Below are 26,606 nucleotides of genomic sequence, written 5' to 3' on the forward strand. Positions count from 1 at the left end.
TCTTTGTGTGGTGACGATGATAGACCAGTCGTGGAATTAGTAGGGTTCCAAGTAGCTCTAGGTAGCTAGCAGGCCTAGCAGGTTAGAAGAATGGGCCTTCAGCGGGCGTCGCACCTGAGGGGCCAGTTGGAATCCTCGGGCAGATTATGTCGGTATTCCAGTCGTAGAGGATCGGCGGGGTTCCGTTCCCCGTACCGGAAGTAGAAGGGGTCCGTATATTGTAGCCCAGGAATGAGCCGGGAGATGGTTCTAGCATGGGCTAGACCCAGGCTAGTTGGTGCTAGCTCTGGGACGGAAACGTTAGCCAGAAGTAGTCAACCCTGTTTGCGGTTAGCTAGCTGCGATGATCCAGATGAAAAGGTCCAGAGTTTGTGGTAGGAATTCAGGGATATGGAGAGAAAAACGGTATGCTCTCTTTTGAAACGCGTTGTACGATAATAAATAATAAACACACTTTCAACATGGAGTGTATATCCATCCCCACTACGTTTGAGTCCTATACTGTAGTTACAGAATTACTTCATTGTTGTTAAACCCGTCATGGTGGACATAAATATGTTGTGGGTAAATATGTGGTTGTGGGTACAAAGTCAGCAATGATACGTCAAAAGTCATTATCAGACAAACCTGACCAAACTATTTTGACATGTACAGTAGATGTTTATTAGTGTGTCGGTATGTGTAGGTATATTTAGTAAGTGTATATTGGTTATAAAGCACTGTTGGGTGTATGCAGAATAGGGTGAGATTATGGCCCATATCCACAAAACTCTCAGAAAAAGTCCAAGGAAGCCTGTTTTAAGACAACAACAAAAACTCAGAGTAGCCAGGAGTAAAATCAATTCATAAACATTTATAAACAGCAAAGGTACCTCAAAGGAAAGATAGTGATGAAGCTCAATGACATTGTTGCAAATGATGGGGAATAACCAATTGCGATTAGGCATCGCCAGCTGTGAACGCAGACATGGATGATCTATTATGTTGACAAGATATTCGAATGACTGCTCAAACAATAGAAATGTATGTCCTAAACGATGGAAGGCAGGCGATATCTAGCCAACGAGAGGGCAGATACATGAATGAACAACAGGCACAACTAAATTGTTTTTCTCAAAGTTGCCGTAATACCAACCGCATCCATTTATATCAGTACATTTGTAACAGCCTAAACATTACGAAACTTTTTTCGATCAAATAATTTTCACGTAGTTCGACACTCTCTCATAGGCCTCCATACAAAACATGTTTTATCTCACACGGACCAGGGATTGTAACCCAAATTATTTTCCAATACTTTAGTTCTGAACACAACCATTTTCCCCCTTGTTCCGTTCCACTGATCCGACCAGTAAGATAAAGTTCTGAACCGGTTCAAACAAAACCAAAAAAAAGCTATGGTTTATATCGTTCCTTTCGGTTCCTTTTTAAACCTCTGAAATCTAAATGTTTTTACAGCTAGCTCGACACTAAACTACTTCACCAAATCAGTGACGATAGAGCAGCTTGCTATGGAGCGGGCTAGCTATTTACATGCATTGGACAGACAAGTGTTGGGCGTGAGATGCGCCTGCAGGTGGGGATAGAGCAAGAGAGGGTGGAAGAGGAGCTTAGCTTGAAGCACTGGGCATTTTGTTGTTATGACATGTATTGTCTGAATTAGGCCCACAGAATTATACCTACAGAGGAGCGGCTTCTATGAAGGAACTTTTGATGTCTTTGAGCTTCCGAGTTGGCTTAACATTGGACCAGAGATAGCTAGTTAGCTATCTAAGAAAATTATGTGCAGAGGGCACCAGAACTAAAACAAAAACACATCTTACCTTCTAATAGTTAATCAATCCATTGTGAAACTTGATAACTATAGTGTCCTTAAAACTAGCACAGAAAAAGTTAATTCATTCTTTAATTAAAAATCTTTCTCCCTAATTTCTGAATCACGCTTGCAACGTCATTAGTAGACAAGCTTCGGTGGGGAGGGGCAGATAGCATACACACACTGGCAAAGATTTTAATCTGGCAGGCAGACACTGGAATACGTTTCTGAGTGACAAGAGTGAGAGCTTTGCATAGGCACATAGGCGTTTTTTTCCAGTCCTAGAACATAATATACATTTATTAACCGGTTCCCATGCTTTTAAAATAACACTTTTGTTCCAGAACAGTATAGATGACTTTCGTTCCCGGTTCTTATTCTGTTCTTCTAAAAACGTAATTATTTTCCGGTTATGTTCCCTGAACCAGTTCAAACCCCAAACGTGTACAGATTTTGGGCAGAGTAAATCTTCTCATGTCACCTCTTCCTCTCTGACAACTACTGTGATGTAATCTTGTCCCCAGACGCTTCCTCATATGTGCTGTGCACAATAACCTGGGGAAGAGGTTACGGTGAATGTACATCAAAGGACCCCCCCACCCCAGAAGAAGTGGAGGAAATGCACGTTTAGGATCCACCTCCAAAGAATGACAAAGGCTACTAATACATATTCACGAATTGGGTGTGGTAATATCCATGCAGTTGATAATCATCAACAAATAGGTCACTGACAGCTGTCAGTGTAGCTAGCTAGCTAGCATGCTAACCTTAGCTAGCTAGCTACAGCGCCCTCTGTAATTATTGGGAGAGTGAAGCATTTTTTCTTCATCAGTGGCTTGTATGCGGCTTGTGTGTGTGAAGGCATGGAGATGCTAAATGTGTTTGTTAATTAACAAAATTTCATGACCACCACAGCCCAACTTGGGTGTATGATATTTCTCATTATTCACAATTTATTTAGGATTATCAGTAATCATGGTAGTAATCACACTGATGTAGAAGTGTTTAGAAACATATTCTATTCTTATTTACAACAGAAGTGACACCAAAATGACACAATACATTATTTACCATTCATTTCTAGTTGGCACAAAATAATCTGAAACACAACCAAAACAAACTGCGAATGCACCAACAAATTTGTAGAGTCACAAGCTTGATGTAGTCATGGCATGCTATGAATATGGGGAAAAAAATCCATTCCTGCAGTCAACTAACCAAATTGCCCACTAGTGACCTCATGGGTGGAATGTTATTCATAGACATTCTTTAAAAACAAAAGTCAAATCCGATGTTTCTATTTCAAACAATTTGTTATATTTCAGTCTTTGATGTATATAAAGTATAATATTGTTATGCAAAGCCAAACATTTATACATTTCAACTCTATATCAGACATGGTACAAGTGTCTTCTTTTTTAAGCCCATAACCATGTGTGTGAGGAGTATACTTTTGTTTCAAAGTAGATTTGTTTAAGACTACCTAGAAACACTCTGTGACCCTGACTTAGCCCACTGCAGTAAAAGGTTATTTACCATTCATTTCTAGTGGGCACAAAATAATCTGAAACACAACCAAAACTGCAAATGCATCCAATAAGTTTGTAAAGTCACAAGTTTGATTTAGACATTGCATGCTAGGAATATGGAACCAAATATCAAACTTGACTACTTTATCTAAAAGAATCTTTAGCGGTGATAATAATTTTGACCTCTAACTTTTTGAGAAAAAAAGTATTACTTGTTAAACTAAATATTTTTCTCTGAGCAATTTAATTAGTATAAAATAATAAATTATATTTAGATTTTTAAAATTACATACAATATAGCTCAGTGTTTGAATTATTTATTTTATAAAGTCATTATTGCTCATCTTTATCAAGTGTGTCAATCATTTCTGACCCCATAGTATATCACACAATGTCTGGATGCAATATTCTACCCAGGAATATTCAACACTGAAATCTGTTACTCTTGTTATTCCAAATGAATCTGTGGATCTTTATTGCTGAAAATTATTCTTTGTTGTTGATGCAGGGTTTGATCTAAACGTCAGAAGCTATTGAGTGGAATGGTTACTTTCTATGTTATAGAGGGGAATGTTTTTTCTGCTGGTGCATCCTGAGGTAGAGCCTCTCTGAGAACCTCTTCCCGCAGTGCGTTTGTATGCAAACAGCCTTTCTCCCGTGTGGACATTCAGGTGGATCTTCAGCTGGTCCTGGCGGGAGAACCTCTTCTCACACTGGGGGCAGCTGTAGGGTTTCTCCCCTGTGTGGACCATCTGGTGCCTCTTCAGGTGGCCAGCCTGGGCAAAGCGCATATGACACTGGGTACAGCTGAAGGGTTTCTCCCCTGTGTGGACCCTCTGGTGGATCTCCACATTCTGGGAGCAGCTGAAGCTTTTGTTACAGAACATGCAGAGGAACCGTTTCTCTTTACTATTGCCTAATGTGGTTCCTCCTCCCCGAACCTGGGCTCTAGCCCTGTCGTTTGAGTTCAATACCTGATCGAAAAGGACGCGGCCATGTGAATCGGAAGGCCCCATCGATGTTGACACTAGGTTGCGATCCCTGAACGAGTGTAAAGGGGACTGGGTTGTGACATTTAGATTTGTCTCTAAGCTTTCCCTGTAATCTAAGAAATCTCTGCCCTGTGAGTGTCCGTCTCCTAAGTGACAATCTGCATTCCACGTGGGAGGAGCGTCGCCCTCCACTTTCACCTCATCTACGACGATAACCTCCACTTTCTTATCTTGGCATCCTTCAGTGTATACACTACCACTGTATCGGTTCCAGTCCCCTCTAGACAGATCAGTCTGTGTCTCTAAACCCAAGGATGTGTTGCCAGGGTCGATCTCTGTAGCGTAAGAACAAGACGGATCATCACCGCCAATGTTTAACGTGTCACCATCACCATGGGAATGAACTGTCCTCGGGCCCTGGTGAAATACCGGTAGATACTCTGAGCTAGGAGCAGGAGGACAGCCCGGTCTCCCCAGCCCCAGTCTCTCTGGATCTGATCTGTGGTCAGATCCTGTGTGTAAGAGCCTGTGTGTTACAGTTAAAGTCTCAGTGTCTGTCTCTGGCTTGAGGACGGCGTTCGGCGTTCCACTGACCTCCGTGATGTTGCCTCGGGTCCTGGGCGGTGCTGGGGCGGTGCTGGGGACCTCCGTGGCAACAGGGAGTGCTCCAGCCACTTCAGTCTGGATGTCTCTGCTGTGCCGTGGGTCCTCCTCTCCTTCAGACCTTTCCTGCTTGACACCAGGAACTGCAGCCTCTGTATCTGCAGACTGCCACAAGAAGAGAGGAGGTTATTACCGTTACATGGGTTGAATTGTATAACAATGTCATAGGGAAGTCTTGCAAGCTCCCCTATGGCAGATAAATAAGGATGTACAGTACATGTAAGCAAGTGAATCGCAGTGGGGAGCCTTTCTGAAATAAACTGGCCACATTTGATGTACTGTAAATTTGATGTAATACTATTACATTAACCTCTATCACAATAACTTGCTGGGTTGAGGTTCCACTCCCCTCATCAACAGTGATTGGTTGGTCATCTCTCCATGTATTTTGTCCCGCTGGCTTCACAAAGCTCCTGTGGCCTCCAGTGAGATGTCCTTCACCTGAGAGAGTGATTGAGGGAAAGAGATGGTTAGGTTAGCTACTGTCAATGCTCAATGCTACACACTGTTGACAGTTTTAGAATTCTAGGTAAGGTAACACTTCGCATAACTGATTGATATACTATTTATAGATTGATTATAATCCATGCAACCTATTGTTTTCAATGATTAAATAATAGGAATGTCTTTGTGCAAGATAAGTAATCAGGGGAATTATTGCATACAAACCAAAAGCTGACAAAGACCCAATTCTGGTTAATTGGTTAACCAACAAGATATGATGAGTGACAGCCCTGATAATAATGTCCTCAAAGATGGAAGGCAGGCGGGAGGAGGTATATAGATGACTCATCTTTGTATCTGTGCCATTAGAGTCTGCGAGCATGGGCAGCGCCATTGAGGCAATCTCTATTTATTTTAAATTAGTCCATTTTCTTCTTATTCTTCAGCTGATTGCTCCCAACTCATAGGAATCCCCACCGAGTTAACTACTTTAAAATGGCGGAAGCCCTCAATGACAATATCCATTCTAAAAACGGGTTATATCCATGACAAGTCCTCTATCTATCTCTATGACAACAGGCAAAACTCAGATATAAAGGATTTTTTCCCCCCAAATTTGCAGAAATGCCACTTTTATCAGTGCATTGGTAACAACCTAACCATTATGAAACGTATACTGATCAAATTTGCCTCACGTAGGAAATTAGCCATTACATGTTATGTTGACCAAATTCGACACTCATTTACCTCCATACAAAAATGCCTTCCTGGACTTATTTTCGTGGACAGATTTTGAGTTGAGAAAAACTCTCGCTTCGCCTCTTCCTCCCTGGGTTAACGCATCTAAAGTCACACATGCGCAGAGGGGAACGGGGCGACAGGCCCCGCATCCTCGGCCTTCTGCAAAATGTACCTCTTGCCATTCCTCTGTATCGGTCGAGGATCTTGACACTACTGGGACGACTGGCGAGGACGCGCTCCCGTGTTATCTTCATTTCCAGTAGCTGTAGTTTCCTCCGCAATGTCCTGTTTTCTTTCTGGCTTTGAGTTATTTCCAAACGAAACACTGCATAGTCGTCATCGACGAGTTTACAGACCTCTGCCACGGCTGCATTCGCTAGAACCTCCATGATGGAGGCTATTTGAGTGTGAAAAACCATAGTAGCTAGCTCGCCCTACCTTGATCACATCTATCAACTAAGTCCAGTCTCCAGCGCGAATTAAACACGACATGGGGTAAGTATGCAATGTTGTGCAGTTAAATTAGTCATAATTTGAGTTCCATGGTGATAATAAACGTCGAAATAAAAACGCTAACGTGGGAATGGTTCTTGTTCATTGTTTACTTCCGTTTACACTCAATATGGCGTCATAGCTCAAAGGGTGTGGCTAAATAAAATAAAACGGTATTTGCGCTGTTCTTAACATATGCAGTGGTGGAAAAATTGTTATACTTGAGTAAAGGTAAATATACCTTAATAGAAAATGACTCAAGTAAAAGTCACCCAGTGAAACACAAATTGAGTAAAAGTATCTGGTTTTAGATGTGCAGTGGTGGAAAAAGTACTCAATTGTCATACGTTTTAGTAAAAGTAAAAAGTAAATGCTTTACATCAAATTCCTTATATTAAGCAAACCAGACAGCACGACTTTCTTGTTATTTTTATTTATGGACAGACTGGGGCACACCAACACTCAGACGTAATTGACAAATGCAGTATTTGTGTTTAGTGATTCCGCCAGATCGGAGGCAGTAGGGATGACAATGCCTTATATTGATAGGTGCATGAATTGGACCATATTGCTGTCCTGCCTGAGAATTCTAAATGTAAGGAGTACTTTTTGATGTCAGGTAAAACGTACATATTTTCTTTATGAATATAGTGGAGTAAAAGTTGTCAAAAATAGAATTGGTAAAGTACAGATATTTTTTACTTAAGTACTTTACACCACTGGAAATAAGGTACTGCGTATTACATTACACATCAAACCTCTTCAACCATTGTCTATTATTTTGGCAAGATATTCGAGTGACCTCTCTAAAAATGGAAAGACTTGTCCTTAAAGATGGAAGGCAGGCGGGAGGAGGTGAAATCAGGTGGGAACATTCTAGCTAATGTGAGGGCCGATGCAAGTGGGAACAGGCCAACGAGAGCAATATGTAATTATTCGTGTACACAATTCAGCAAATAATACAGCAAGTGCAGCGAAATGCTTATGTTATTAGCTTCTAACAATGCAGTAAAGTACACAAATAATAAAATAAAAAACAAGATAGAGGACTAATGGTGCAACTGGGAACTCTGGGGGGGAGGACTTCAAATCATGACGTCAGTGATCTAAAGGTTGAAATGTCATTGCACGAGAAAGAGGCCCGAGTTCCCCGATTTGGAATTCCAAGATGGATTACCTTTTTTTCCCCCTCAGTTGTCTTTAGATTTCTGTTCCCAGTTGTTTTGAACGTGGCATCCTCTTTGTGTCTGTGAAAGTATGGACATATTTCTACAGTCTATGGCAGTGCCATTGAGGCTATCTCCATTTTAAAGTAGTACATTTTCTTCTTTATTGGCTGATTGCTCCCAACTCATAAGAATCCCCACCCAGTTGACTACTATAAAATGGTGGAAGCCTTCAATGGCAATGTCAATGCTAAAATGGATTATATCCATGATGAGGTCTCTATCATCTACAGTTGAATTCGGAAGTTTACATACACCTTAGCCAAGTACATTTAAACTCGGTTTTTCACAATTCCTGACATTTAATCCAAGTAAAAATTCCCTGTCTTATGTCAGTTATGATCACCACTTTATTTTAAGAATGTGAAATGTCAGAATAATAGTTGAGTGATTGATTTCAGCTGGTATTTATTTCATCACATTCCCAGTGGGTCAAAAGTTTACATACACTCAATTAGTATTTGGTAGCATTGCCTTTAAATTGTTTAACTTGAGTCAAATGTTTTGGGTAGCCTTCCATAAGCTATATTTTGGCCCATTCCTCCTGACAGAGCTCATGTGACTGAATCAGGTTTGAAGGCCTCATTGTTCGCACACTCTTTTTCAGTTCTGCCCACATATTTTTTATAGGCTGGAGGTCAGGGTTTTGTGATGGCCACTCCAATACCTTGACTTTGTCCTTAAGCCATTTTGCCACAACTTTGGAAGTATGCTTGGGGTCATTGTCCATTTGGAAAACCCATTTGCGACCAAGCTTTAACTTCCTGACTGATGTCTTGAGATGTTGCTTCAATATATCCACATCATTTTCCCTTCTCATGATGCCATCTATTTTGTGAAGTGCACCAGTCCCTCCTGCAGCAAAGCACCCCCACTACATGATGCTGCCACCCCCGTGCTTTACGGTTGGGATGGTGTTCTTCGGCTTGCAAACGTCCCCCTTTTTCCTCCAAACATAACGATGGTCATTATGGCCATACAGTTCTATTTTTGTTTCATCAGACCAGAGGACATTTCTCCAAAATGTACGATCTTTGTCCCCGTGTGCAGTTGCAAACCGTAGTCTGGCTTTTCTATGGCGGTTTTGGAGCAGTGGCTTCTTCCTTGCTGAGCGGCCTTTCAGGTTATGTCGATATAGGACTTGTTTTACTGTGGATATAGATATTATTTTACCTGTTTCCTCCTGCATCTTCACAATGTCCTTTGCTGTTGTTCTGGGATTTATTTGCACTTTTCGCACCAAAGTATGTTAATCTTTAGGAGACAGAACGCGTCTCCTTCCTGAGCGGTATGACGGCTGCGTGGTCCCATGGTGTGTATACTTGCATACAATTGTCTGTACAGATGAACATGGTACCTTCAGATGTTTGGAAATTGCTCCCAAGGATAGGATGAGCCAGACTTGTGGAGGACTACAATTTTTTTCTGAGGTCTTGGCTGATTTCTTTTGATTTTCCCATGACGTCAAGCAAAGAGGCTCTGAGTTTGAAGGTAGGCCTTGAAATACGTCCACAGGTACACTTCCAACTGACTCAAATGATGTCAATTAGCCTATCAGAAGCTTCTAAAGCCATGACCACATTTTCTGGAATTTTCCAAGCTGTTTAAAGGCACAGTCAACTTAGTGTATGTAAAATTCTGACCCACTAGAATTGTGATACAGTGAATTATAAGTGAAATAATCTGTCTGTAAACAATTGTTGGAAAAATTACTTCTGTCATGCACAAAGTAGATGTCCTAACTGACTTGCCAAAACTATAGTTTGTTAACAAGAAATTTGTGGAGTGGTTGAAAAACTGGTTTTAATGACAACCTAAGTGTATGTAAACTTCCGACTAACTGTATCTCTATGACAACAAGCACAACTCCAATTTAATGTAGTTTTTGGGTAAATTGCCGAAATGCCACGTGCGTCCACCTATCAGTGCATTCGTAACAACCTAACAATTACGAAACTGATATTCACTCAAATAAGCCTCATGTAGCAAATTAGCAATTACATTTTTTGTTGTTGACCGAATTCAACACTCATCAGTTTTATTTGTGGCATTCGCCAAAACAACTGGTGTATACTTCACTCTGAAATGCTTGCTTACGAGCACTTCCAAACGATGCAGAGTTTAAAAATAAAATGGTAACACAAGGAATAAAAGAAGAATTGACCTCCATACAAAAATGTCTCACTTTGTGGGCTTATTTTCAGCAACAGATTTAGCCTCTTACTCTTTGGTATCTGTTAAGCTCAGAGCAGAGTTGTTTAGAAAAATGCCCATAAATGACTGAAAAATAATTTCTGGCTCGATCCCATCGGTGGCAAGGACAGAAACCTATACGTTTGAAGGACAATTTTAATTCTAAATAATATACAAGCAAATTAAAGGTCACCCCATCAAAAGGACAACATGAATTCTCATTCATTAACAGATTTGATCACCTATTTATAGTACATAAAGGAACAGGTACCACCTGATTATGCCAAATAATGTCGGTGGGAGGGATGTTATAATATAAAGGTGTTATAAAAAAGAGAAACATTTATAATTGTTATGGATAGAACATAGGCAAAACCAAATTTAGAGGGGAAATATAGTGTTACACTTCAATGAGTGTTTTGGCTATGCCAGCACACCAAACAACAAGTCTGTATCATGTGAGAAAGACAGCATACCCAGATACTCAATTGAGGGATTTAGTAATCCAAAAAACCCTCTTACCCCAAGACACTTCACATGATGACTATAATATGTCAGCTAAAGCCACAATGCTAAGATGTCTCCCCATTGTGGACACTCCCCTGTCTGGTAAGGTTAGTCAGGAAGGAGAAGCCCTTGTAACATAGTTTGCACTTGAAGGGCCTCTCCTTGGTGTGAACGGTCTGGTGCTGCTTCACATAGCTCGCCTCAGCGAAGCGCTTCCCACACGTGAGACAGGCGTACGGCTTGTCTGCGTCCGTCCTAATGCTCCGCCTCCCACGTTGTGACCCAATGACACCAGAGGAGGTAGAAGCAGGAGCCACCACCCTCAGGTGGTTAATCTTTGAGCTCCCTCCTTGACCTCTTGCTATTGTTTGGATTGTGTGTTGTGTTATAGGCTAGGTACCTCGTGGTGAACGCCCATCCTGACATTCTGTATCGGTGCAGTAACCATGAGGTAGCTGAGGAAAGCTAGACCCAGGTCCAAGCCCAGGCTTTCTATGAACTGAGCCACTAGGCACTTCCTGTTAGTCTACCACCAGGGGGTTCCACTCACCATTCTCTGTGAAGGTTGAATCCCAGGGTGACCTGCTCTGTTCATCATGGATACTGTGGTGTTTGTATCATAGACCCTCCTGTTCCTATCAGCCCCAGGCCCTGCTCCATCCCTGCACTGAGACTGTGAAGAGAAGGGTCTGGGCTGCAGACTGGATCCCTGACTGGAGCCTCTGTCTCTCTGATGACCACCAGGACTGAGGTTGTTCAGTCCACCTGTCCACTAGTTGTGTTCTGTGTGGTGGAGTCTCTTTCACTCATGGTTATACATTGCAGACATTTACATTTACAGTTTTCATAACACACTGTGCCCTCAGGCCCCTACTCCACAACTACCACATATCTACAGTACAAAATATGTGTGTGTATAGTGCATATGTCATTGTGTGTATGCATGTGTCTGTGCCTATGTTTGTGTTGCTTCATAGTCCCTGCTGTTGCATAAGGTGTTTTTAATCTATTTTTAAAATTTTATTTGAATCTATTTTTTTTATTTTATTTTACTGCTTGCATGAGTTACTTGATGTGGAACAGAGTTCCATGTAGTCATGTCTCTATGTAGTATTGTGCTCCTTCCATAGTCTGTTCTGGACATGGGGATTGAGACCTCTTGTGACATGTCTTGTGGGGTATGCATGGGTGTCCAAGCTGTGCACCAGTAGTTGAAATAGACTGTTCGGTGCATTCAACATGTCAATTACTCTCACAAATACAAGTAGTGATGAAGTCAATCTCTCCACTTTGAGCCAGGAGAAATTGACATGCATATTATTAATATTAGCTCTCTGTGTACATCCAAGGGCCAGCCATGTGGCCCTATTCTGAACCAATTGCAATTTTCCTAAGTCCTTTTTTGTGGCACCTGACCACACGACTGAACAGTAGTCCAGGTGTGACAAAACTAGAGCCTGTAGGACCTGCCTTGTTGATGGTGCTGTTAAGGTAGAGAAGTGCTTTATTATGGACATACTTCTCCCCATCTGAGCCATTTTTAGACACCATCACAATATGTTTTGACCATGAGTGTTGTTTGTAACTACCCTGGTAGGTTGACTGATAACCTGAACCAGGTTGCAGGCACTAGTTAGTCTGACACTTTTTCTTGAGTGTTAGCACTTGGTGGTCTATAGCAGCTTCCCACCAGAATGGGCTTTAGATGAGGTAGATAAACCTGTAGCTATATTACTTCGACAGTATTTAACATGAGATCTTGGTTCCGACTTGGGACGGAAGCGCAGAGGCTCCTGATCCATATGTGTTGATTCACGAATTAAGTATGTTTTGGTTCGACTGATATACAAAACTCAGTCACTGCAATGGCACAAAAAATACCAAGTCAGTACATTTTGTATTTAATTTCAACAACATGGTCATATTGTACACTCAATGTACCTTTATTGCACAAAACTATACCTGTGACAAGTAGAATAACTTTTCTCACTATGGTAACACTTTACATTTTCTGTAAATCTGGTTCCCTCGCTTTGATAAAATGAATTGTTGACTACTTTGGAAAAGGTTCAACATTACACATATCTTCACTACTTTATGTCAAGTAAACATGAATTAAGGCACTATAATTTCCTCATTATAAAACACCAGTATCAACCTACATGACAGGTTGTCACTCTTCATCAGTGAAGCATTTTTACAGACACCATCACACCAACCATCACCATATCATCTACTCTGTCTCATCGTACTCCTTCTTTCCCCAGTTCACCTCATCCAGTTCCATATAGAGTGCCATAGTATGAGTCATAATACCCATATAACCTAGCGGTCAAACAAGGAACTTTTTCCAATTGTTTTTCCACCATTAATTTTTCCCATGGGGGATTTAAGAAACACTTCAAATAAGGACTGTGTTTCGTGTAGGCTTACCTTGGCGTGACGTTTTGATAAAGGTGTAAATCTCAAGGACAAGGTGACTTATCAATATATTCGCCTGTATAATATAAATTGCCTACATTTCTTTAAATTGACAATTCTGTGAACTGTCTTCTGCAAGTTTTAAAATGACACAAACAAGTTAGCAAAGATGTCAGCTAGAGATGGCTTTGCAGGGATTTGTAGTCTTGCATGATGTCTACTTTGATGCTGAATATATTGATCAAATTTACCATGTCCGGGAGATTTACATGGTTACCAAAACGTCACCCCAGGATAAACCTACATGAAACATCTGTACTTTACTATTTATATTTTTGACAACTTTTACTTTACTACATTTGTAAAGAAAATAATGTACTTTTTACTCCATACATTTTCCCTGACACCCAAAAGTACATTGACAGGAAAATAGTCCAATTCACACACTTATCAAGAGAACATCCCTGGTCATCCCTACTGCCTCTGATCTGGCAGATGCACTAAACACAAATGCTTTGTTTGTAGTGTGCCCCTCTCCATAAATAAAATTTAAAAACAACCTTGTGCTGTCTGGTTTGCATAATTTAAGGAATTAAATATTATTAATACTTAAGTATATTTTAAACCAAATACTTTTAGACTTACTCAAGTAGTACTTTACTGGGTGACTTTCCCTTTTACTTGAGTCATTTTCTATTAAGGTATCTTTACTTATACTCACGTATGACTTGTACTTTTTCCAACACTGGTCAGGATCAAAAAAAATATGAAAGGAGCTACAGTGCATTTGGAAAGTATTCAGACCCCTTGACTTTACAGCCTTATTCTAAAACGTATTACATTTTAAAAATCCTCAATCTACACACAATACTCCATAATGACAAAGCAAAAACCATCTTAGCAAATGTATTACATTTTTTTTTAAACATACCTTATTTACATAATTATTCAGACCCTTTGCTGTGAGACTTGAAATTCAGCTCAGTTGCATCCTGTTTCCATTGATCATCCTTGATGTTTCTACAACTTGATTGGAGTCCACCTGTGGTCAATTCAATTGATTGGACATGATTTGGAAAGGGACATACCTGTCCATATAAGGTCCCACAGTTGACAGTGCATGTCAGAGCAAAAACCAAGCAATTAGGTCGAAGGAATTGTCCGTAGCGCTCCGAGACAGGATTGTTACGAGGCACAGATCTGGGGAAGGGTACCAGAAAATGTCTGCAGCATTGAAGGTCCCCAAGAACACAGTGGCCTCCATAATTTTTAAATGGAAGGAGTTTGGAACCACCAAGACTTCCTAGAGCTGGCCACCCGGCCAAACTGAGCAATCAGGGGAGAAGGGCCTTGGTCAAGGAGGTGACCAAGAACCCGATGATCGCTCTGACAGAGATCCAAAGATCCTCTGTGCAGATGGGAGAACCTTCCAGAAGGACAACCATCTCTGAGGCACTCCATCAATCAGACCTTTATGGTAGAGTGGCCAGACGCAAGCCACTCTTCAGTAAAAGGCACATGAAAGCCCGCTTGGAGTTTCCAAAAGGCACCTAATGGACTCTAGAAACAAGATTCTCTGGTCAGATTGAAACCAAGATTGAACCTTTTGTCCTGAAAGCCGAGCATTATGTCTGGAGAAAACCCAGCACCCTTTTTCAGCAGCAGGGACTGGGAGTCTTGTCAGGATCGACGAAAAGAGCAAAGTACAGAGAGAGAGATCCTTGATGAAGACCTACCCCACAGCGCTCAGGACCTGACTGGGGGCGAAGGTTCCCCTTCCAACAGAACAACGCAGGAGTTGCTTCGGGACAAGTCTCTGAATGTCCTTGAGTGGCCCAGCCAGAGCCTGGACTTGAACCCGTTCGAACATCTCTGGAGAGACCTGAAAATACCTGTGCAGCGATGCTCCCCATCCAACCTGACAGCGCTTGAGTGGATCTGCAGAGAAGTATCGGAGAAACTCCCCAAATACAGGTGTGCCAAGCTTGTATCGTCATACCCAAGAAGACTTGAAGCTGTAATTGATGCCAAAGGTGTTCAACAAAGTACTAAGTAAAGGGTCTGAATACTTATGTAAATGTGATTTCAGTTGATTTTTAATACATTTGCAAAAATGTCTAAAAACATGTTTGTGTGTAGATTGAGGGGGGGTTATTTAATCAATTTTAGAATAAGGCTGTAATGTAACAATATGTGGAAAAAGTCAAGGGGTCCGAATGCACTGTAGGGACTGTATATACAGTATTCCTTAACACAATGTCTGGATGTAATATTCTACCCAGGAATATCCAAATGCATCTGGGGATATTTTCTGATGACAACTAAAATTAATCTTTCTCTTTTGATATAAGTGTTTGTTATAGAGTGGAGTGTTTTTTCTGCTGGTGTAGCCTGAGGTAGCTCTTCTCTGAGAACCTCTTCCCACAGTGCGCACAGGCGAAAGGCCTCTCTCCTGTGTGGACCCTCTGGTGCCTCTTTAGGTCACCAGCCTGAGCGAAGCACATGTGACACTGGGTACAGCTGAAGGGTTTCTCCCCTGTGTGGACCCTCTGGTGCCTCTTCAGGGTGCATGCCTGGGCGAAACGCATGTGACACTGGGTACAGCTGAAGGGTTTCACCCCTGTGTGAACCCTCTGGTGGATGTCCACCTTCTGGGGGCAGCGGAAGCCTTTGTTACAGAACATGCAGAGGAACCGTTTCTCTTTACTATTGTCTGATGTGGCTCCCCCTCCTCGCGCCTTGGCCTTTTGTTCCCTGTGTGAACCGGAAGGCCCCATCGACATGGATAATGGGTCGCGATCCTTGAACTCGTGTAAAGGGGAGTGGGTCTCGACATTTATATTTGTCTCTAAGCTTTCTCTGTAGTCTAAGAAGTCACTGGTGTTGCGAGTGTCCTGCGAGTGTCCTTCTCCTAAGTGAGTTTCGTCTGCACTCCATATCAGAGGAGCATCGTCCTCCACTTTCACAATCACCTCATCTACGACAAGACCCTCCCCTTTCTTATCTCGGCACCCTTCCGAGTATACACTACTACTGTACTGGTTCCAGTCCACTTTCATTGGATTAGTCTGTGTATCTAATACCACAGGCATGTCACCAGGTATCATCTCTGTCTCTGTAGTGTATGAACACAATGGATCATTGACAGTCTGTAAAGTGTCACCTGAGTCCCGATGGGACAGAACAGTCCTTGGGCTCAGGTTGCCCTAAAGTAAATACTCTGAGTGTGGAGCAGGTTGACAGCCCAATCGGTTTATCCCTGTTAAAGTCTCTGTGTCTGTCTCTGACTTGAGGATGGCGTTCAGCGTTCCACTGACCTCCGTGATGCTGCATTGAGTCCTGGACTGCACTTGGGCGGTGGAGGGGTTCTCTGTGGCTACAGGGGGCACACCAGTCTGGATGTCTCTGCTGTGCCGTGGGTCCTCCTCTCCTTCAGTCATCTCCTGCTTGACCCCAGGACCTGCATCTGCAGACTGACACAAGAAGAGGAGGTTATTACAGGTACATGGGTTGAATTGGAAAACAATGCCGTAGGGAAGTCTCAAAAGCTCCATTATGGCAGATAAATAAGGATGCACATGGAAGCTAGTGAATAACTGAGGAGGGCCTTTCTGAAATAAACTGTCCACATTTGATTTACAAAGTCACTCGTGTTTTATATAACACTATTACACTAACCTCTATAACATGATGGGTTGAGTTTCCTATCCCCCCATCAACAGTGATTGGGTGGTCATCTCGCCATGTATTTTGTCCTGCTGGCTTCACAAAGCTCCTGTTGTCTCCAGTGAGATGTCCTTCACCTGAGAGTGATTGGAGGTGGTTAGGTATATTGTATTCTATTGACACGGTCTATAATTGGCAAGAATGTAAGGTAACACTTCTCATAACTTCTTGATATACTATTTATTGATTGATGTATTATGTTCCAGGTATCACATTGTTTTCATTTAGTAAATCATTGGAAGTGCAATAAATCAAGAATCTGGTTAGAATATGATCGTGTCTATGCGCAATATGGGGAATTATTGCATACTGTCCAAAAACGGACCAAGACCCACTTCTGGATAACACATGTAGAGGGGAACGGGGCGACGAGCACTGAGCTCTATGTGAAAGGAGACACGCCGTGCAGCCTCCGCCAAAATGTACCTTTTGCATTTCCTCTGTATCGGTCGAGGATCTTGACATTACAGGGATGACTGGCGAGGACGCGCTCTCTCATTGTCCTCTCTGCGCGCTCCCGTGCCACCTTAATTTCCAGTAGCTGTAGTTTCCTCCGCAATGCCCTGTTTTCTTTCTGGCTTTGAGTTATTTCCAAACGAAACACTGCATAGTCGTCATCTACGAGTTTACACATCTCAGCCACAGCTGCATTCGCCAGAACCTCCATAATGGAGGCCATTTGAGAGTGAAAAACCATACAGTTAGCCATTGTTAGCAGCTAGCTAGCGTTACCTAGTTCACATCTATCAACCAAGTCGTCTCCAATTAAATTTAAAGAATACCGGGAGTAAGTATGTGATACTGTGCGGTTAAATTAATCTTATGTTGAGTTCCAGGGTGTTAAACGTCTAACAACAATTAAATTGCTCTTGGTCACTGTACACTTTCGTTTACTACGGTTTCTTCGTTTATGGTGTTATAACGGTAAACAACCGTTAGAGGTGCATGCCGCCGCCTACTGTACTGGAGTGTAGTCAATCACAGTTTACAAACTAAAATAATAAATAAACAAATATTAAGAAAAATCTAAACATTCCTGCCTTATCCTGTACTACTAAGAAAATAAAAAAGAGCCATACATGATTTTTGAGTCTTTGTCCACCCACCTTGTAGAGGGCGAGCTGTCCCACCTGTTCTGCCACACATTTATCATAATAGCTCTAATCTTACATTTGGCCAGTGCAGGCTGGTGGGGGGAGCTATAGGATGACAGGCTCATTGTAATGGCTGGAATGTAATGAATTGAATGGTAGCAAACATATGGAAACCATATGTTTGACTCAGTTCCATAATTCCATTCCAGCCATTACAATGAGCCTGTCATCCTATAGCTCCTCCCACCAGCCTGCACTGCATTTGGCCTCACCTCTACCCAGTGGAGCGGGAATACCAATTATATATAGTTTATAGTTTTAAAGCCCTTTGGCTACCTGGTCTACTATTACATTCCTGCCCATTCCCAAGTAGGCTGGAACCCAGCATAAACACACTACTACACCCAGTCACGATTTTCCATAGCAATATTAATGCCTCCATAGTAGGTCACTCCTATTAAATTTGCCAGATGATAAAACTATTCAATAGAGAGAGGGAATTCCATTTACTTTAGTTTTTATTGGCAGACTAGACCAAAAAGGTGTAGTGCAGCCACCTATTGGGTGAGGTGAAAACTGGGAGACTTTAAAGGGATAGTTCATGCTAAATCTATATATGGCTACAGTCATATTAGCATCGTCAGTTTTCATGAGTGGAAACAGCCGAACTGATGTTAGCAAAGTTGCATGGCAAGCTGCACCTTCCTCCCGAGTGGCGCAGCTGTCTAAGCTGAGGCGCCACTTCATCCTGGGGTTCGATCCATTACAAAGTACATTCCCATTACGGATAAGGGAAAAACGTAATGAATCCATACACACTACTAATAAAAAATGTAAAAACATTACAAAAATCATCCCACATCCCAATATCATTCATCCTTTGTGCATAGTTCTCCAGGAACATTCTAGAGTAGAGCAAAGGTTCCCAAAGCACACACATCTCTGGGTCACTTGTCTTTTCAGTTCGCTGCAGCTAGCGACTGGAATGAGCTGCAAAAAAACACTCAAACTGGACAGTTTTATCTCCATCTCTTCATAAGACTCAATCATGGACACTCTTACTGACAGTTGTCGCTGCTTCCTGTGATTTGTTGTCTCTACCTTCTTGCCTTTGTGCTGTTGTCTATGCCCAATAATGTTTGTACCATGTTTTGAGATGCTATCATGTTGTGTTGTCACCATGTTGTGTTGTCATGTGTTGCTGCCATGCTATTTTGTTGTCTTAGGTCTCTTTTAATGTAGCGTTGGGGTGTCTCTCTTGTCATGATGTGTGTTTTGTCCTATATTTTATTTTTAATCCCAGCCCCTGTCCCCGCAGGTGGCCTTTTGGTAGGCCAACATTGTCAGTGGTGGAAAAGGTACCCAATTGTCATTTTTTAGTAAAAGTAAAGATATCTTCATAGAAAATGACTCAAGTAAAAGTCAACCAGTAAACTTATACTTAAGTAAAAGTATTTGGTTTAACATATACTTATGTATCAAAAGTAAATGTAATTGCTAAAATATACCTAAGTATCAAAAGTAAAAGTATAAACCATTTGAAATGTCTTATATTAAGCAAACCAGACAGCACCATTTCTTGTTTTTAAATTTAAGAATAGCCAGGGGCACACTCCAACATTCAAACATAATTTACAAACAAAGAAATGTGTGTTTAGTGAGTCCACTAGATATGGGGCAGTAGGGATGACCAGGGATGTTCTGTTGATAAGTGTGTGATTTTGACCATTTTCCTGTTCTGCTAAGCATTCAAAATGCAACGAGTACTTTTGGGTGTCAAGGAATATGTATTTTGGGTGTCAAAAATATAAATAGTAAAGTACAGATACTACTTAAGTAGTACTTTAAAGTATTTTTACTTAAGTACTTTACACCACTGGTCATTTTAAATAATAATTTGTTCTTAACTGACTTGCCTAGTTAAATAAAGGTTAAATAAAAAATTATTCTGAGACTCCAGAAATGACTCCTTTGACAGGAGCCCTGCTCTGCAGATCAATACAAGACACATTCAATTCATCAATTTGGGGGAGACGCAACACGCCTTTTCTGATCAGCAGAAACACACAAAAGGAAAACAAGCCCATTTCTCGTGATCTTCACCGATTTCACTTTACCCAAAGCTTTCTCCACCATTTTAGATGCTTCAAACGAATTCGCCAAGACTGGCATACATTGTTTTCAGCATTGGGGAAGCTACTCTGAAAATATAATTTACCAAGATGCCAATTACTTTACACTGGAAGAAGTTAAGCTAGACTAAAGCTACCCCCTTCAGAAAAAATAGTGTATATCCAGGAATCTACACCGCTACATGGCAAAAAAGTAATTAACTACTTAAAACACTACATAGATTTGAATTTAGTTAAACTACCACCAAGCTACTGCAAACTGTAGTTCCATTACTAGTTTAACTACATGTAGTTCACTAGTCCCCAACTACAGATTGTTTCTCCAAAAACTGCACTTGTAGCGGGTATGATCAGAGCTAGACATTTTCCACTGCAATTTTGCTCCTTTTCCCATTATTTTGGACAAAAGTCCACACATCTTTTTTTCACCGTCATCCGATTCAAGTTCCACATCCGCTTCTGCCATCTCACCTAGCCACCGCCAATTCCGTTTACACTGACGAGAAAGGATGTTATTGGTTGTTGTGGTGGAAATTCAACACCAGGGACACCTGAAGCCAATCTTAAAATTAATCACTAATCCAGGTGTCGCCCATCTTCCCATTTTTTCCTGTGTATTTATACCTGTGTTCTCTGTTTGTCTGTTGCCAGTTGCAGTCTGCATCTGGGTCATATCCTGAGTCGTGATACAAGTTGGGTAACAGTGATAATGAGGGTTCCGCCATACACGATCAGTCAGTCACCTGCATGAATCTTTCCAATTAGTTATTAGAAAGTAGCATTGATTTGTACATAAACATAACATTTCCCTCACATTCCCTCCTTTTATCACTGTGATAATTATCATTACATTAATGTAAGCATTAGATTATAGCTTCAATCAAAGGAGGTTCTATCAATATATTTATATTTACTCCATCCTTACAAGCCCTTCACTCTGGGTTTTACAATCTAAAATACACACACATACACAAGGGATCTATTAACTCAGGATAGATTAAATATCTCAATGTTTAAACATTGTTTACATAGTTCTCACCACCATACCACCAGATGTTGCAGCGACATCTGTTCTGCACAAACTGTTCCTTAGACTAGTCAAAACATAAAAGAAATGCGCTTGGGCTTTCTAAACGTGTCAAACAAAAACAATCCCTTATTCTCACACATCGCCCTTATCTACAGGGGGAAAAGGAAGCTCGTCCAGTGTCGGCAGCTCATCAGTCTCACCATCCTCTTGAGGAGCATTAAACATAATGGCTGCCGAAACCTTCTCAGCTAGGGAGGTACAAAAGCCTTACAACATGTTAGTAATACAATTAGATAGACTAAGCAAAAAAACACATGCTCCAGCACATTGGCAATCTGGGATCCCCAACTCCCAAACACAGATTTCAACCAAGTTGCAAGCTTCCACTCAGGCTGTGGGGAATTGTTCTTAGCCACAGTGGCAATGTATTCGGCGAGATCGGTAACATTAGAGTACCGATCAGGGACAAAAGTACAACATTCATCTCCAGTTATTGCACAAGTGCCCCCATGACCTGCCAAAATATAGTCAAGAAACTCTGTTTTGCAGAGCCAATATACACAATTATTTCAGTACGTCATTCAATTGTTCCAGGGCATTTATGTTACTTACACTCCCTCTCCGGCACTCGAGGTCACCAGGCTGCTTATTATTACACACACTTTGTTAAGCGTACCAGTGCCTCATCAGACTCATCTGGACTACATCACCTGTCTGATTACCTTCCCTATATAGGTCACTCCCTTTGGTTCTTTCCCTAGGCATTAATGTTACTGTTTGTGTATCATGTGTGTATGCCACTTGTGTTTCTTGTTTTGTTCCTTGTGTTATTTATTATTATAGTCACTCCCTGTACTTACTTCCAGCGTACACGTTACAGAATCACGCCTCACCAAATGAAAGCATCAGGGAGTGTTTTTTAAATGTATAAAACATTTTTTAGTGTAGGTGACGTCGCTCCGGGTGTCGCTACCAGAGCAACCGGGGATGCCTCAGCTGGCTCGTCAGGCTTGCATGCTTCAGCCGGCACGTCAGGCTCCCGCACTTAAGCTGGCTTGCCAGGTTTCCGTGCTTCAGCTGGCTAGTCAGGTTCCCGCGTCTTGACGTTTGGCCCGACAAGTGTCCGTTGCGGAGTCTACGGAGGAAGCCTCAGCCAGCTCGTCACGCTCCCGCACCTCAGCCGGCTCGTCAGGTTCCCGACCTCTCCGGTGCTCGAGCTCACCAGGCTGTTCATTATTACGCACACCTGTCACCATTGTCACATTCACTAGCGCCTCATCAGACACACCTGGACTCCATCACCTGCCTGATTACCTTCCCTATATATGTCACTCCATTAGGTTCTTTCCCTAGGTGTTATTGTTTCTGTTTCAGTGTTTCATGTCTGTACGCTACTCGTTTCTTGTTTTGTTCCTTGGAGTTATTTATTATTAAAGTCACTCCCTGTACTTGCTTCCCAACTCCCAGCGTACACATTGACAATTTCGAGTAGCATTGCCTTTTTCCTCCACGTGTTCATCCACATAACTAGGGAGAAAAACACACCAAAGAACCTGGAGGCAGGTGCCTGAGTGTGAGTGATGTCAGCGAGAGACCTCTTATCTCTCCTCATTCCAGGAGGTTTGTAGTCGCTAAACAGAGCCTTCAGACTGTCTCATCATTGTTTGGAACAGTTCTCATAGATTTGGAACAGTTCTCGCACTGTCAACTGTAGGACCTTATATAGACAGGTGTGTGCCTTTCCAAATCATGTCCAATCACTTGAATTTACCACAGGTGGACTCCAGTCAAGTTGTAGAAACATCTCAAGGATGATCAATGGAAACAGGATGCACCTGAGATCAATTTCGAGTCTCATAGCAAAGGGTCTGAATACTTAGGTAAATAAGGTATTTCAGTTATATATATATATATTTTGCAAAACATTCTAAAAAACTGTTTTAGCTTCGTCGTTATGAGGTATGATGTGTAGATTGATGAGGAAAAATAATGCTGTAACAAAATGTGGAAAAAGTGAACGGGTCTGAACTTTCCAAATGCACTGTCAGGGGGTTGCAGATGGGTTATTAGCGGGTGCAGGTGACCCACGTACCACTAGTTGTCACCAAATTAGTTAACATCATAGCAGTGGCCGTCGGTGCCGTTTATGATGAGGGGGGACGTTTTTGTTTTTCATGAGCATGGCCTTATTTCTATGACAGCATATTGGATGACTGTCATTCAAATTCCATTCACCCAGTTCAATGCAACATTGATAGGTTTAGGCTACTACATGATACTCACATTTCCCCTATAACCATAATGAGGTTGCTACAACTTAGCCTACGAATGAAAGTTTACAAAGTAGCACAGCAGGTCAACAGAACATTTTCAGGTGACAGACAGTGACACATTCAATACTGCCTTGCACACTCTTGCCTGCATCTAGTCTGATTTAATGTGTAATCATGCACAACACATCAGTGCGCATCAATGCACAACACATCAGCTGTATTTGAACAGGCGAAAAAAAACTTTCCTAGCCAAACCATATCAAAATCGCTACACACCATATTAGCTAAAGTAACGTCAGAGTCAGCATAGCTAATGGCACTAACGTGTTAGAAAACTCGCTCATCATGCAGCAATACTCCCTGTTCACCCACGACTGCGTGGCCATGCACACTTCCAACTAAATCATCAAGTTTGCGGACGACACAACAGTGGTAGGCTTGATTACCAGCAACGACGAGACGGCCTACAGGGAGGAGGTGAGGGCCCTCGGAGTGTGGTGCCAGGAAAATAACCTCACACTCAACGTCAACAAAACAAAGGAGATGGTTGTGGACTTCAGCAAACCGCAGAGGGAGCAGCCCCCTATCCACATAGACAGGACTGTAGTGGAGAGGGTAGTAAAGTACACATCACAGACAAACTGAACTGGTCCACCCACACAGACAGCATCAGAAGGCGGCGCAGCAGCGCCTCTTCAACCTCAGGAGGCTGAAGAAATTTGGCTTGTCACCAAAAGCACTCACAAACTTCTACAGATGCACAATCGAGAGCATCCTGTCAGGCTGTATCACCTCCTGGTACGGCAACTGCTCCGCCCACAACCGTAAGGCTCTCCAGAGAGTAGTGAGGTCTGCACAACGTATCACCGGGGGCAAACTACCTGCCCTCCAGGACATCTACACCACCCAATGTCACAGGAAGGCCATAAAGATCATCAAGGACAACAACCACCCGAGCCACTGCCTGTTCACCCCGCTATCATCCAGAAGGCGAGGTCAGTACAGGTGCATCAAAGCAGAGACCGAGAGACTGAAAAACAGCTTCTATCTCAAGGCCATCAGACTGTTAAACAGCCACCACTAACATTGAGTGGCTGCTGCCAACACACTGACTCAACTCCAGCCACTTTAATAATGGAAATTGATGTAAAAATATATCACTAGCGACTTTAAACAATGCTACTTAATATAATGTTTACATACCCTACATTACTCACCTCATATGTATATGTATGTACTGTACTCTATATCATCTACTGCATTTGCCATCTTTATGTAATACATGTATCACTAGCCACTTTAAACTATGCCACTTTGTTTACATACCCTACATTACTCATCTCATATGTATATACTGTACTCGATACCATCTACTGCATCTTGCCTATGCCGTTCTGTACCATCACTCATTCATATATCTTTATGTACATATTCTTTATCCCTTTACACTTGTGTGTATAAGGTGGTAGTTTTGGAATTGTTAGGTTAGATTACTCGTTGGTTATTACTGCATTGACGGAACTAGAAGCATAAGCATTTCGCTACCCTCGCATTAACATCTGCTAACCATGTGTATGTGACAAATAAAAATAGATTTGATTTGAATACATTTGTAAAACCAAAAGATTACCTTTATTTGGAAGTACCAGTGTTGTGTTGGACATAGCCAGCTAGCTAACATAGCATCCCTCTGTTTGAGCAGGGCTTGAGTGAGCTAAACTAGCTAGCTGCATTTGCTACAGTTAAAGTCGGAAGTTTACATACAATTAGGTTGGAGTCATTAAAACTTGTTTTTCAACCACTATAATTCCAGTGGGTCAGAAGTTTACATACACTAAGTTGACGTGCCTTTAAACAGCTTGGAAAATTCCAGAAAATGATGTCATGGCTTTAGAAGCTTCTGATATGCTAATTGACATCATTCGAGTCAATTGGAGGTGTACCTGTGGATGTATTTCATGGCCTACCTTCAAACTCAGTGCCTCTTTGCTTGACATCATGGGAAAATCAAAAGAAATCAGCCAAGACCTCCACAAGTCTGGTTCATCCTTGGGAGCAATTTCCAAACACCTGAAGGTACCACGTTCATCTGTACAAACAATAGTACGCAAGTATAAACACCATGGGACCACACACCCGTCATACAGCTCAGGAAGGAGACGCGTTCTGTCTCCTAGATATGAACGTATTTTGGTGCAAAAAGTACAAATCAATCCTTGAGCAATAGCAAAGGACCTTGTGAAGATGCTGGTGGTAACAGGTACAAAAGTATCTATATCCACAGCAAAAACGAGTCCTATATCGACATAACCTGAAAGGCTGCTCAGCAAGGAAGAAACCACTACTCAAAAACCGACATTAAAAAGCCAGACTACAGTTTGCAATTGCACATGGGGACAAAGATCATACTTTTTGGGGAAATGTCCTCCGGTCTGATGAAACAAAAATAGAACTGTTTGGCCATAATGACCACCGTTATGATTGGAGGAAAAACGTTAGAGGCTTGCAAGACTAAGAACACCATCCCAACCGTGAAGCATGGAGGTGGCAGCATCATGTTGTGGGGGTGCTTTGCTGCAGGAGGGACTGGTGCACTTCACAAAATAAATGGCATCATGAGAAAGGAAAATTATATGGATATATTGAAGCAAAATCTCAAGACATCAGTCAGGAAGTTAAAGCTTGGTCGCAAATGGGTCTTCCAAATGGACAATGACCCCAAGCACACATCCAAAGTTGTGGCAAAATGGCTTAAGGACAACAAAGTCAAGCTATCGGAGTGGCCATCACAAAGCCAAGACCTCAATCCGATAGGACATTTGTGGGCAGAACTGAAAAAGGGTGTGCGAGCAAGGAGGCCAACAAACCTGACTCAGTTACACCAGCTCTGTCAAGAAGAATGGGCCAAAATTCACCCAACTTATTTTAGGAAGCTTGTGGAAGGCTACCTGTAACGTTTGACCCAAGTTAAACAATTTAATGGCAACGCTACCAAATACTAAATTGAGTGTATGTAAACTTCTGACCCATTGGGCATGTGATGAAAGAAATAAAAGCTGAAATAAACAATTCTCTCTACTGTTTCACATTCTTAAAATAAAGTGGTGATCCTAACTAAAGTGGTGATCCTAACTGACTTAGGACAGGGAATTGTTACTAGGATTAAAACTGAGTTCAAATGTATTTGGCTAAGGTGTATGTAAACTTCAAACTTCAACTGTAAGTAAGTGAAATGGAAAGAAATTACTCTTCCTTCTTCATTTTTGAAAAAAGAAATTTGTTCAAAACTGTTAAACTATTATCTTTCTCACTCTTTGAGTGAACTAC

General features: G+C 41.7%; 3 protein-coding genes across 5 annotated transcripts in view; 1 reads left to right on the forward strand and 2 right to left on the reverse strand.

Annotated features, from left to right (window-relative positions):
- Positions 1 to 26,606, forward strand: part of LOC118361903 (gastrula zinc finger protein 5-1-like) — a 388,384-nt gene that overhangs the window by 253,407 nt on the left and 108,371 nt on the right. The window lies entirely within an intron of this gene.
- LOC118361889 (zinc finger protein 235-like) overlaps positions 2,984 to 26,606 on the reverse strand; it is a 274,869-nt gene continuing 251,246 nt past the window's right edge. Inside the window, exons 2-3 of the mRNA XM_052485278.1 lie at positions 5,311 to 5,441; positions 2,984 to 5,105 (exon numbers count right to left, since the gene is read on the reverse strand). Of these exons, the coding sequence (XP_052341238.1) occupies positions 3,876 to 5,105; positions 5,311 to 5,441 (1,361 nt within the window). The 3' untranslated portion in view covers positions 2,984 to 3,875. The remainder of the gene's footprint in view (positions 5,106 to 5,310; positions 5,442 to 26,606) is intronic.
- Positions 15,175 to 16,332, reverse strand: LOC127913398 (gastrula zinc finger protein XlCGF42.1-like). The gene has a single exon (XM_052485356.1). The coding sequence runs from the start codon at positions 16,129 to 16,131 to the stop codon at positions 15,382 to 15,384; it is 750 nt and encodes a 249-aa protein (XP_052341316.1). The 5' UTR covers positions 16,132 to 16,332; the 3' UTR covers positions 15,175 to 15,381.

Source organism: Oncorhynchus keta, chromosome 29 (genome assembly GCF_023373465.1).
Source record: "Oncorhynchus keta strain PuntledgeMale-10-30-2019 chromosome 29, Oket_V2, whole genome shotgun sequence".
Lineage (NCBI taxonomy): Eukaryota > Metazoa > Chordata > Actinopteri > Salmoniformes > Salmonidae > Oncorhynchus > Oncorhynchus keta.